Source organism: Oryzias melastigma, linkage group LG2 (assembly GCF_002922805.2).
Source record: "Oryzias melastigma strain HK-1 linkage group LG2, ASM292280v2, whole genome shotgun sequence".
Classification (NCBI taxonomy): Eukaryota; Metazoa; Chordata; class Actinopteri; order Beloniformes; family Adrianichthyidae; genus Oryzias; species Oryzias melastigma.
In genome coordinates, this window is record NC_050513.1 from 21,502,930 (window position 1) to 21,517,161 (window position 14,232).

Consider the following 14,232-nt stretch of genomic DNA (forward strand, 5'->3'; position numbering starts at 1 on the left):
CATCTGATTGAAACTTAAAAAAGATTAGAAGAAATAATATTAGATCTTCTCTGTTGCATTTTCTTGTTTAGATCGTCTCACTGAGAAAATCTTTCATTCAAAAATCTTTGAGCTTGTCCTGTTTTTGTCCAATATTCTGTCCAATACTTGAGTGTAAAAACATGTTAGGCAAACAAAATAATATGATACCAAAAATGCTGCTTAGATGTAATTAATTCAGAGTTGAATGTAGACATTTGATGAATTTAAAGTAGTCCAGTTTTGGACATTCATGTTTCCACAAATCCCCACTTTGTTGTTTCTCTTATTGACAGATAAAGAGAAAATTGACCTCATGATTTAAAAACTATTCAGTCACTTTATTTTTCTAAAAAGTAATTCAGAACAATTTGAGGATGTTTGGTTGTTTGCAAACATGGCTGATGGGAAATGAAACCATCATATTGGAAATGTGATTGTAAGGCTGTGAAGAATGTTTTTTCTGACATTACCATAAAAAATCTACAAGTGGTTTTAAGATAAATCTGGCTTGACGAAGCTCTTGTTACAGTTCTGTTTACTGCAGTCTTGCAATGAAAGACTGGCAGTAGAAAGTAAAATTATGACTAGAAACAGAAAAGGATGCATTCATGCAACTTTTTTTTTTTTACTCTTTCTGGTGCCATGACAGATTAATTTATCCCTCTGGGATATGAATAAAGTTCAATTCAATTCATTTTGCAATCTGACTGGGAGAGTGAGAGGTTGCACAGTGGTCGTTTGCTTGCAGAAAAAGGGAGTTGATTGGCTGATCAGATCAGATGATAAACTTGTCCAAGGTCAGAGGTTGTAACTTAAAGTCGTGGTTTCAGACAGCCTGTATCCACCTGTAAGAGCAGGTGGGACAACGGCTTTACACGTGTGGACATTACTAAACAAAATACCTTGGAAATGGATCTAACTCTATAGTTTCATGGAAATCTAAAAAAAGGACCACTGAGTATTACATGGTCATCACCTAACCTGCAGCTCAAGACAAGGAGGGGTGATGTCTCCGTATGTAGTCCTCACTCTGAGGTTCTGTGGTTTCCTTTAATAAAGAAACTGTTCAGCCCTGTTTTACAGCTCCTGAAAGGACAAACTGCTCCCCAAGCCGTGCGTCCTCCAATCATAACTGCCCTCAAAGACCCCATCTTCCCTGAGGAAATGCAGCTCAGGTTTAGCATGGCATGGAAGATTGGTCAAAGACACAAGGAGAAACAACAGTGTCTGAATATTTGTCTGTGAAATATTCAGCTTCATTTAAAGGTCTTCATTCAGTTGACAGTAATCCACAACTCTCTCGTTTCTTTAAGACACAAGAGGAAAGATAATGTTCTCACTACAGCACAGGTATGAATGACTGCACAACAAGCTGGCAGGACAAAAACAAGCAGTGCTGATCTAATGAGGATGCATTACTGCTCTTTAAAAACACAACAGCGCTTTTCCAGAACACTAAGACATGAAGACATGTCTGTCTGTCTGACTGTCTGTCTGACTGCTTCTGTCACTGTGAGCCCTGACAAGGCAAAAGGTCAGAACCATTTGAGTGTTTTTTTTCACCAACACTCTTAAATGCCTGCAGCTCTGATTATTTTTGGACCACTGTTATTTCTTGCCCTTCCAACAGGAACAGACTGAATGATGGGATGGCAGCATGTCTGAGCACGAGGACGGCCATCACTGTTCAGGCTTGAAGTCCACATGCTGAGATGCCTTCAAGCAAGAAGCGCCGGGTCTCTGAATCGTCTGGAAGCCACAGTTCAGATGAACCTGAGAGGAAGGCGGCTCTGCTTCTGGTTGTGCTTAAAGGAGCGCCGCGTGTAGAGTAATACACACATATTTGAGCTGGAATTCATTAAAGACAGGACACAACTGGAAGATATACGGTATTCTGCATCTAAAATGAAAGTTTTCTGCTGATCATCATTAGAAATTGAGTGTTGTGTTAAACTGGAGGCGGAGCTTGCAGCACAGACTCTTCCTGGAGGGAGCTGTTGGCATCATACTGACATCAGGATGTTTGCAGACAGCGCAGGTTTTTAGAGGATTATTCTTGAATGAATGAATGGATCAAAATGCTGCTTTGGGGTTCCATATAGTGAGGAATGAACAGTAGAATGCATTTAAAACCTCAAAAACTAGAATTTTCATGGTAGGGCCGTTTACATGATCCATTTTGCGAAGAAGTCACTCTTCTGGAACAGAAACTCAAAGGCAGAAGGAACTTCCTGATGTCAGGCATTGGTTTGGACATTTCTGGGTTGGTGGCTAACAGGGGTGACTGTGAAAAACCAATGCTGTAACTATGACCTGTTAGTGAGAAATGTTTTTTCAACCACTTTGAGTGAACATGGCTAGCAAAAATATGTTTTGTTCTGCTTGACCTAAGATCATTTTTTGAAATATTCCCTCTGAGGTTTTGCCAGACAGAAGACTAATAACTGACTGGGATCAATGGAGATTGTGTTTTAGCATGAACTAATTTAGCAACTGCTACAAACTACTAAGATTAGTCGGTGTGCCACAGATAAAGCTGAGTCTCAACTGATCTCATTTCAAATGATTTTTTTCACCTGTTACTTCAACACAAAGTTAAAGGCGTAGCTTTAAGTCGCGACAGCTTTGCAGCGCAGCAGACAGGGCGGGTGCAGAGGGATTGGGGGGTGAATGGGAGGATTGGGTGAAAGTCACAAGACCGCACAAACATCCAAAATATCCAAAAATGTCAAATACAAGATCTCAGACTTCTGAATCTGAAGCTCACATTTAGCTTATTTTGTGTTGTGCAACCTTATTGACTCAGACTTCCAGGGAGATAGAGGAGTGGCGGGACAGTGAGTCCATGTGGTGGAGTTTACCTGAAGGGTCAGCACTATGTTCTCTGGCTGAGCCAGGCCAGATCAGATGAAGAGGACATGCAGAAGATGCAGTACCAAGAGCAAAGCCACAAAACAAAGATGTGATGAAACACAAGAGCAGAAAGAAAAACTGAAGTCAAAACTGCCATGCAAATCAACACTCTGCATGTAGAAAGCTCACCACAAATGCAGTTCTTTAAAACTACAGCTCTGACAAGTTAATGTCATATAACGTAGTCCAAATATTACAGTAAGCCTGACTGGAAACAGTGATTAGGGTTATCACATTAAAGTTCAGAGGAGCTCTTGCATCAGGACCACGGATTTCTGCCTGAATTTTTACACAATTATTTTAAGATGTGGACAAAGTTTTCTTCATTTTATGAAAGCAAAGTCCTGGTCTTAGTAGAATGTGTCTTCAACAGAGCTGGATTGCATCTCTTTGCCATGTTCTCATGTCCCAATGAAAAGTAACGAGGAGTGAAAAATAAGCAGAGAATTTCCACCAGATCCAGTAATGTTCAGTCTAAGAAGCTTTAAAAGCTTTAACTCAGTCAAAAACAAAGCACATATGATTTTATGAGACACTTTCAGCAGCATCACAATATATTGCAGGAACTCTTATTTTTTTGTTAGTTTAGTCTTTTTAACAGCTAAATACAAGAGTACAAAACTAAAGGAATCACACAGTATTATCATACTGTTTCAACATAATAAATTGTTTAAAATCCAACCAGAAAACCTAAAACTGACAGAATAATGAGCTTAAACCTTAACACACTTTACCTTTTGATATTCTGTCTGAATGGCTCCAAACTTGTCCTTTGCCAGTTTGACGATGAGATCTGCAGAGGCAAAAACACAGGAAAAGATAGTTACTGAAAACAGCAGCAGGAGGAGATTCTTCACCAAGGACTGAATCTGTCTGATAGAGAGGGGAGAGTTTGTGGAAGTCTGGCTTTTGTCATCGTCCTTTATCTGTAATACTCACAGCAAAGGAACGGGACATGTAGAGGAAATATTGTTCTTTATTTTTCAATACAAACAATCTAAACTTACAAAAAGGTCTTTTTTTATTCTCCATCAATGATTATTTACTATAAGTGTTGTATGAACATATAATATTCAAGAATCAATTAAATAACGAAGCACTAAGCCTAGAAATGAAATCTCATCTGGCTGAAATAGCATGCTGACATCTTTGAAATTAGGGATGTCCCGAACAGGTTTTTTTGGGCCTGATCCGATTCCGAGTCATTTGATTTTGTCTATCTGCCGATAGATAAAGTCCAGCCCGCCGCAGCTTCCCGAGGAAGTACAGGCGCTGGTGGGCCTTCTTGACCAGCTGGGAAGTGTTGGTGCTCCAGGAGAGGTCCTCGCTGATGTGCACACCCTACCTATAGCTGGAGACAAGCTCCACTGGGGCTCCATCGATGTGAAGGGGTGGGGTGGGGCGTCTGCTTTTCCTGAAATCCACCACCATCTCCTTGGTCTTCTTCACGTTGATTCAGAGGTTGTTCTCTCTGCACCGTTGCACCAACATCTCCACCTCCTCTCGGTAGTCAGACTCATCGTTGTTGCTGATGTGTCCTACTACCGCTGTGTCGTCTGCAAACTTGACTATATGGCTACTGGGGTGTCTCACCGAGCAGTCATATGTCAGCAGAGTGAAAAGGAGGGGGCTCAGCACGCAGCCCTGGGGTGTGCCAGTGCTCAGGGTGAGGGTATGGGAGATGGTGTTGTGGATCCTGACAGTCTGTTGTCTATTTGTCAGGAAATCCAGAACCCAGTTCCCTAGTGTGGGGCTCAGGCCCAGGGTGGAGAGTTTCTGCAGCAGGGTCTCAGAATATTCAGACATATGCTCCTGGGGTCATTTGAAGAGAAATGCTCCTCAATTTTCCTAGGGTATGTGGATTTGGCTCTGTTTATGGCTGCCGTCAGTTCATTCCTTGCTGCTCTCAATACAGATACCTCACCGGCCCTGAATGCAGCATTCCTGGCTTTCAGCAGAGCTCTCACCTCAGCGTTCAGCCAGGGCTTTCGATTTGGACAACAGATAACTGACTTTGTGGTAGCGACATCACTGGCACACTTGGAGATAAATCCCAGGACAGAGGAGGTGTATTCCTCTAGGTTCACCTCTCCCTCATACGTAGCTGCTTCTTTGAAGACCTGCCAGTCTGTGCATTGAAAGCAGTCCTGCAGCACAAAACCTGCATCGCTGGGCCACACAGTGACAGTTCTTCTTGTTGGCTTTACCCTTCTTGTCAGAGGCTGGTAGGATGGTGCCAGCAGGGAGATGTGGTCAGAGAGGCCAAGGTGGGGGCGAGGGAGAGCTCTGTATGCACCGTGGATGTCTGAGTACACACAGTCCAGTGTGTTGTCTCCTCGAGTGGGAATGGTGACATGTTGGTAAAAATTGGGAAGGGTGTCTCTTCCTCTTGACAGTTGGTCCCGTTGATCTGTTCCGCCATGCTGCAGACGTCAGGAGATGCAGTCTTCCAAGTGACGATTTTAAATTATTAGATATAAAACTAACTGAACTCTTCCAGATGTTCATGAGTTCAGTCGAGCTATACTTCAGACGCGAAATGTTTTCTAAATTACCACTGTAAAGGGTTAGAAAAAGACTTTTCTAGAGAGCTAGAGAAGCTGCTGCTAAGCATTGCGCCGCCATGGCAATTTTTTTTTTACTACTGAATACATGACAATGATGTATAATCCAATTCATTCATTCATTTTCTTGGCCGCTTTTCCCTTTCGGGGTCGCGGGGTGCCGGAGCCTAACCTGGCTACTGAAGGGCGAAGGCGGGGTTCACCCTGGACAGGTCTCCAGTCTGTCTCAGGGCCTCAATCACACACACATCCACTCACACATTCACACTTAGGGGCAATTTAGAGTCACCAATTAACCTATGAAGCATGTTTTTGGACGGTGGGAGGAAGCCGGAGTCCCCGGTGAAAACCCACGCATGCACGGGGAGAACATGCAAACCCCACACAGAAAGGTCCCAGTTGATGTTTCTGTTTCAGATCCCCCAGCCGGGATTCGAACCGGGGCCTTCTCGCTGTGAGGCGAGAGCGCTAACCACCGCGCCACCGTGAAGCCTATATAATCCAATAGTTTTTGAAAATCTGTGCATTTGAATGTGAATGTACTTTATATAATGTGTTAACTTTCCCTCTGAGCAGAACTAAAGAAATGTGACAAAATTAACAAAAACTAAAACTCTTTATTTATTCCAAATGTAATCGTTTTTCTTCAAACCCAAAGAGCCAGAATGGAGGGATAAAAGAGCCGCATGTGGCTCCGGAGCCTCAGGCTGCAGACCCCTGATCTACGTGAGCTTTGCTGCTATGAAGACAGATTAAACAAACTTCTCTTTTTAGTCACGTTGTTAAAATAACTAACTACTTTTGCTGCCTGTCAAACTGCAGATTGCTCTGATTGTTCATATCAGCGATATCATAAGGCTCTGACAGACAGAACAGAGCTTCTCAGAGTGATTGTCTCCAAAGAAAATACATGCAGTTCTTGTAGAATAAAACAGTCTTTGATAGAATTATTGTTTTAATGGATCACAGAGCAGACCTCAGAACCAGGCCTCTGACCCAGGCAGCCTTTTGATAGAGCTTTGAGAATATTTCGCTGTTATTACCTGTTTAATAAAATGACTGAACTGCCCAGCATCTGAACGCTTTAGCTGAAGCAGTTCTCAGCGCAGGGTAACTTGGCAGAGAGCCCTGTTCCTGATTGTTCCATTTGGGTCATTCTGATACACCGGTGCCTTTGACTACACTGCAGCGTGTTTCTCCTGTTACTGTAATCCAACAGCTGAGCATTGTAATGCAGCTCCTTGATTGAAGTTTCCCACAAAGATCAGGAAACAGCTCTTTTTTCTAGATCGTTTTGTCCCTGCGGTCCAGGCTGGCTGCTGATTGGTCTGTTACCAACTTTGTGTTACATGTAACACAAAGGGTTTGGCGGCAGATCAAAATGTAGTTATCTATTAGATCTTTTTAACTAAAAAAGCTGACAAAACAGCTAAAAATAGGTCAGGTGTAGTTAATACCATAGTTGCCAAGTCAGAAGGAGCTTCTATCTTATTTATGAGAAACTAAATATGATTCAGTTTTCTTGAGGATTAACTGAGGCTGCTGTGTGTGCTGAGATGGGGGGGTCATTCCACTCTTTTGGGATCAAGGAGATGACAAGTTTAGCTTTTGTCATTTTGAGCAGGAATCACCAGGCGTGGATCATTAGCAGAGAATGGTGTGCATGCAGGGACAGAGTTCTGGACTAGAGGAGTTGTGGAGTTCTCCACTCTGTAAGCAAGTGTCACGTCTTTGAATCTGATGTGGAAACCAACACTAAATGTCTGGTTCACTCAGCAACACAAGTAAATTGCTTCAGTTGTTAAAGTTTCCCTTTCAAACGGGCAGTTGGAGGTTGAGCAAGAACAACGGTGAAGGAGAAGCCAAAACAGAGAAATGACAGGCGGGAGAGAAGAGCTGGGAAAGAAGAGGAACAGCAATAAAGGCTGGAATGAATCCTGCTCTGCTTGTTCTGGGGGGCGTCTAATCCCCCACCATGAAGGGAAAGCTCGCTAAATGCACGTGTCCTCCCACAGCAAGTCTCCTCTTTACTGCAAGAGCTTGAGTTGTTAATGGATGGATGTAATTGTCAGATTGCATTGGCCTTTATGACCTCTAAAAAAATCCGTTTGCCATATGGCCTATTATTCTGATTGTTCTTCTAGTCGATCCCATCAAGTTTTACAGCAGAAAATGAAACAAAGCTGTTTAAGAGGGAGGTTTCTCTGAGCTCTTCTGAGAGGGAGTCCTGAGACTCCAGCAGCTTCCCTGTGTTTGCCTCCAGTTAGGCAAATATAAAAGGCTTGGGAACCAGAACTGTGTTCTCATCAGAGTGGAGTTTTCCAGGATCACTTCAAAAATGATTGGACAATGTTTCTTTGGTCTTTTTCCAATCCAAAGCTTTTGAATATAAACTTGAAATTTCCTTTTTGACTATATGTAATCTTGACAGCAAAAGATTAAATCAAATGTGAAGGAATTTTAGTCTGTGGTCCCCATCAAGTGAAGGAAAGGTGGACAAGGACTCATTCAGACTCATTTTATATGGCACATGCTTTCTGCTGTCCACTGATTTCTACTCTTTTTCTGCTCTGCAAATTCATGCAATATACATTTTTCCCTGCAGGTCATTGAAAGGATGCACAAAGATGAGCCTTACACGAGTTGACTCTGAAGGATTTTTAATGAAACATCAAAAGAAGAAATTCTTTTCATTGGACAGCGTGGACTGAGCTTCTGTCAGCTGATGGTGGAGGATTCTGAGCTCCGAAGCATCCACTGCAAGGCTTAAACTCTGCTGTCCAACTGCACCAAACAGCAGACAAAACACTTTCAGATTGAGCGCAGCAGCTTCACCTTCACATGCATTTGGAATTACTGTAGTTATCTTATTATCTGATCTTTCGATCAACAATTTTACACATTATTGGAAATGTATGAGGGTTATTATAAGCTAAAAGTAGGACTGGACAATATGGCCAAGAAATGAAATCTTTGTTTTTTTCACACCAAATTCAGTCACCTATTTTAATCTTTTTCTCCTTCCTTTTATTTTCTTTGACAAGAATTACAAATGACAGAGTATATTAAACATAAACTATTTTATTTCCACATGTCCTCTGAAAATTGTCCTGAACTAAAAGTGCAACTAAATACAAGCAGTAAAAATGTTTTTGGATCAATGCAGCCAGGGTTTTGTGAGCTGCTGCTAGACTGAACATTCTCAGGAGCAGGGGGTCAAACTCAATCGCATAGGGGGCCAAAATCCAAAAGGTCACGGGTCGAACAGGATAAACATTTATTGATCACTCTAAAACGACATTTTTAAAACTTTTTAACATAATTATGAACTAGATATGTAGCATTACCTGTGATAATGCTAGTGTGAATGCTGGAAGCTGAATTTGGCCGCTGAAGGTGATAGTGCTGATAGCTGAAGATGCTGAAGTTGATAGTCAGCCAAAATATTAGCAAAATGTCAAATTAGCCTAAAACATAAAAAAAAAAACTTTGGTTAGCCAAAACAGCTAGCATGTAGCTGAAATATTAGCTAATCTCAAAAATAGCCTAAAAATCTCAGTAAATTCCAAAATAGTCAAAAAAAACTTGCAGAATGCCAAATTTTACAACTTTAAAACTATAACTTTTTAACATAATTCTGAATAATAAAAAGGCAGGAATATTATTCCAGAATAAATCAACTAAAACCTTAAATAACTTTCAATATTTAACTCTCCATAAAAATATATTTTGTCAAAATTATATAAGTTAGAAATAAGCGCAAGATAACATCAGGTCATTAATAACAATAAAATAAAATGATCTGGAGGGCCGGATGGAATTTCCCGGAGGGCCGGATCTGGCCCCCGGGCCTCGACTTTGACACGTGTGGTCTACAGAGAAATACGAGATTAAAATATCTACCAGGCAGACATATTTCTTTGCCCAAATGATTACATTATCTTACTAAGAAAACTTATGGTGCTCTTTTATAAAATTATATTATTTTGAATATAAGCAGAGAGGAAGTCACAATATAAATAAAACCAAATAAAAACAACAGATTTCTTAAAGATTCTCTTTCTAAGCGACTCCTTTACTGTTGTCTGTTTTTGGCGTCTTCACACCGTCTATGAAGTGTTTTATTTTCCATCACAGAGGACTTGTTTCTGTTCATGTCTGTAGCACAGATACAAAGCTCCTCTGTACCCCTCAGAGGAGAGCTGTGTCAGTCCATCACTCCTGGACCAGCTGAAGAGAGGGAAACGTCTTTCCTTGATTTTTTGTAAGAAAATAACATTTTGGATCAAAGTAATTCATAAATGGTGTGAAGACGTCTTTAAGGTCATCTCATTGTAAACTCAACTTAAAACATGCTGAGAAAATAAGAACTGCTCTACTGGAGTGGTGGGGCGGATTTAGACAAAATGTACTAATGTACAAAATGTACTGCCCATGGGGGGCATGGGGGTGTCCATTTTGAACTGTAAAACACACATAAGGGAAGCAGCTTTAAATCTTCTCTTGTGTCGTGTTCAGAAAGGGCGATGTGCTGCTGGGTCCTTTGTTCTTAAAGGTGTGGTTCTGTTTAAAAATGATCAGAACAAAGGGTTTTAGTAATGTCTGTGCAACCAGAACAAAAAGCAAAACAAACAAAACAGAACCACTTCGGTGGTAATTAAGGTGTTGAGATGCCTGACCTTTGTAAATGTAAGAATACTCAAAAGCAGACATATCAGGTAACTCTACCAATGTAACCCGATGATGTAGTCACTGTGAGGAAATAAATACTTCTCAAATAAAAGTGTAAAAACCAAAAAAGAGGTGTCTGTGAGGCGAGGAAAGCAGCATCAGATCATTGTGCCTTTTTCTGCTAGTGCAAACTGGAGATGAAAGAAAACGTGCAGAAGGTAAAAGCTTCAGCCCGCCAGGTTCTGTAAGTGCTGCTAATAAAAGATTACATGTATTAAAAAGATTCTGCTTAACAACAACCAGCTAATCTGCTGCCACCCAAATCCAGACTATGAGGAGGAAGAGACGGAGTGGAGGAAGGGCTGTGAGAGATACAAAAAAGAACGGACAAAGACAGCAGGGGAGAAATGGACAGACGTGTAACAATGAGCGCATGCTGCACAGACGTGCAGAGATGATCGGAATAAAGATCCATGGTCTGTGTGGACGTGAAGCTGCATGCTCTGCTGCTGACTGTCCACACAAATACAGGCCTGAAATATCCACAGCTAAAGCCACCGGCCGAGTCAACAAAACTCTCCCTTTCCACAGCTAAGCTGTGACAGTTTTATGTAGCAACACCCGTGGCTAACAGGCTTAAAAATACATAAATAAATGAGGGAAGTTATGAGAAACTACTCCTCCATTGACTTCACTCAGCCCTGCTATCCATGAAAGGGCAGCAAAGAAACAGCAACCTGCCAGATGGAGATTTTTCAATTACCATCAGTCAGGCTATCAAACAACACAAACAGGAAACGAGTTTCCTCCCAAAAATCCTTTCAACTCCATCCTATCACTCATGAAGTAAACTGTGAAGGACCAGCAGTGTCTGTGACACATTGAGACCATTGTTAAGATCAGTCAAGGAGTTATTGAAATGAAAGTGTTATTACCTCACACCATTTCTCATTTTAGAAATTCCTCACTTAAATAAATTAAACACATGAAATAAATGAACAGTATTCAAATAAATTAAAATAAATAATATTGTAAAATATTTTTTAATTGAAGCTTACACTTATAATATTGACTGAGAATTGCATCATTTTTATTAGGTAATAAATATTGTTATTTGAAAAAACATTTGGAAATTTGTACATTTTAAAAAGATAAATAAATTACATTATGTCTGGATTTGATTAGAATATATCTGGAGGGCCGGATAGAATTACCCGTAGGGCCGGATCCGGCCCCCGGGCCGTGACTTTGACACATATGTCCTAAACAGTCCCTCCCTGATTACTTAGCTTTTGTGGGGCACTTTGGCGCCTTAACCAGAGAGGAGAAGCAAACAGCTCCTTCATACATCAGCTCTTTGATTGGTTAGAGTGCTGCACAGAGTGGTCCATGTTCTTCATGAACGTGTTGGTGCAGACACCAGCAGCATTAGCTCTGCTATGGAAGTCTATGTATCTGCAAACAAACAGCACATTCTCCATTTGTACTCAGCTTTGAAGAAACAGCAGTTGCTATGGATTCACATGGATAACCTGGATTTCACAGCCGGACTTCTGTCTGCTGCATGACACAACGACCAAATCTATAGGATAAAAGCAATAGGCCTACATGCTGAAAAGTATCAGCTTTTTATGGGAAATCCATCCATCTACTGTCTTAACCCGCTACTGTGTATCCCTTTGGGGTTCGCTGGACTCTGTCCTGGACACTGATGGGCAAAGGACACACACACACCTGGGGAGAGTTTAAAGCCTATGAATCATGTCTTTGGACTGTGGAAAGAAGCCGGGGTGCACACAGAAAATCCACGCATGCACACTCCAGACAGATCATTCCGTGAATCTGGTAACTCAAGATATTTGCTGTGCATGGATTGCATTTTCTCTGAGCTTTGATTATTCATCTCTTGTGTTAAATGATTGAACTGCTGGTGTGTTTCTCTGTCATATCTGGCAACTTAAAAGTAGACAGTTACTACAACGTGGATCCTGTACATCCCAGATGGATTAGAGACAAGTCCTTTTGAAATGATAGGAAGGAAACCAGAACAATGGTAAAGATGTATTAGACGAGAATCCAAAAAGAAATTTGGCTGACATTTTTTAATTAAGCAATTTATTTGTGTGTCAACATGTTTCGGAAACATGCGAATCTGGAGGGGTTAGAAAACAGAGATTATCCAAGGCTAAGAGTTAATGTGAACAAATGCAAGCAGCAGTCAAACTGAGAACCTTAGCAGGTTTTAGGAGCGTAGCTTCACAAATATGCTTATCACTGACACCTCTGTGAGGAGTTTGGTTCCTACTTGAAGGTTAGTAATGAGGCTTTTGCTGGGTTAGATGTCTGTGCGCAGACAGAGTCAAAAGCTTTCTGGAAGCAGTTTCTTCTCTTCTGCTGCTCGTTGCTATGCAACAGAATGTTCTCAGTATTTTTGAATAATGGTTTGGACATTCCTGTGCTTAACAGAGTTAAAAGGTAATGGGAACCAAGAGGAAAACAGACAAAACGGCAACAGAGAGGGAAAATGTGTTTACCTACTATCTGTGTTGAGTGTTTGAACCATGTCTTACCAAGTAAATCTGTTCAAATCTGTTCAAATCTTGGTTTTATCATTTAAGGGTTTACTCACACTTCAACAATAAGCTGCTTAGTTCTACATTTAAAAACCCCAATTCAGAATTTCTAATCAAGATAAAGTTACCTCAGCATGAACAGATGATTGCACCAGTTTAAACAATTGTATTTCTTTTTTCAGTGTACTGACATTCACTAAGTTTAACACCACCAAGTTAAACTATTTAGTCCAAAGTTTTTTTTAAAAACTGTAAGAAAACAAATATTTTCTCTTCAGTTTTGGTTTCCATAGTCACACTAATAGGTGGGAAAACTGCTTCAAATTGAAGTTTCTGTCCTTATTAGACAAACATCAACTGAACTATTTGTGAATGCCTCTGTTTGAATTAGGCTTACAGCTCGATTCAGAAGATTTTCTGCATCTTTGTCATCAAAATCATTTTCATACAAAAAAAAAACACTTTTACTTGGTCAGAAACCTAATCTTCCACACACCCCTCAATTTAATGGAGGCACGCATTTGCTGTGGTTTCCATGCTTTCTGTACTAAAGGTAACAATATCATGTAACACTCTGTATTATATGCAAAAGAACACAAGAAAATCAAACCGACTGAAACTCCCCTCCACATCCTCTCAGCTTCCCAACAGTAACACTAGCCAGTGGCTCTGCACAGAACATCTGCAAGGAAGGGCTAATCCAAACTGAGAGTGGTCTGAATCAGAAGCAGACCGCTGCATTGGCCGCATGCACAGTGAGCCTCAGGAGCCAAGACCCTCCGTGAAGGTGACGGCTCAGGCTGAGGACGCACTGATGAAGAATGAGAGGCACAAACTTATAAAACACAAGATCAAATGAATAAAAGAGCTACATTAGATATACATTAAATTACAGCAAGTAATATCAGGATAAAAATATTGTTCAATAAATAGGACATGTAAAATGACTTAATTTAATATTACATTATAAAAGTCTGAGTCACACAGAACCACTGCACGGTGGCGCTGTGGTTAGCGCTCTTGCCTCACAGCGAGAAGGCCCCGGTTCGTATCCCGGCTGGGACCTTTCTGTGTGGAGTTTGCATGTTCTCCCCGTGCATGCGTGGGTTTTCTGCGACAGACTGGCGGCCTGTCCAGGGTGAACCCCGCCTTCGCCCATCAGTAGCCGGGATAGGCTCCGGCACCCCCGGGACCCCGAAAGGGAAGAAGCGGTCAGGAAGATGGATGGATGGATGAGTCACACAGGTGGGATTTTTGTCAAAAAGATGTCATGGATCGCTTTTAGATCAGTGAATCCGATCAAATCAGATCATTGCTGAAGGGTTTATACCAGGGTGTCAAACTCAACGCACACAGGGCCAAAATCCAAAAGACACGTAGGTCGTGGCCCAAACGAGGGGGTTACTCCAACCCGCCCCAGAGCCAGAGAGGGAGTGATCCCGGCCCCCAGGTGTAGGTGAGCCGCCCCCCCGACGAAGGCGGGCCCCCCC

General features: G+C 41.4%; 1 protein-coding gene across 10 annotated transcripts in view; it reads right to left on the reverse strand.

Annotated features, from left to right (window-relative positions):
- The window catches only part of prom1a (prominin 1a), an 87,135-nt gene that overhangs the window by 53,653 nt on the left and 19,250 nt on the right, over positions 1-14,232 (reverse strand). For 7 of the 10 annotated variants that reach the window (XM_024269372.2, XM_024269380.2, XM_024269376.2 and 4 more), the window contains exons 2-3: positions 3,669-3,727; positions 2,883-2,909 (exon numbers count right to left, since the gene is read on the reverse strand). In XM_024269372.2, the coding sequence (XP_024125140.1) occupies positions 2,883-2,909; positions 3,669-3,727 (86 nt within the window). The remainder of the gene's footprint in view (positions 1-2,882; positions 2,910-3,668; positions 3,728-14,232) is intronic. The other 3 variants (XM_024269373.2, XM_024269374.2, XM_024269381.2) reach the window with 1 other exon arrangement.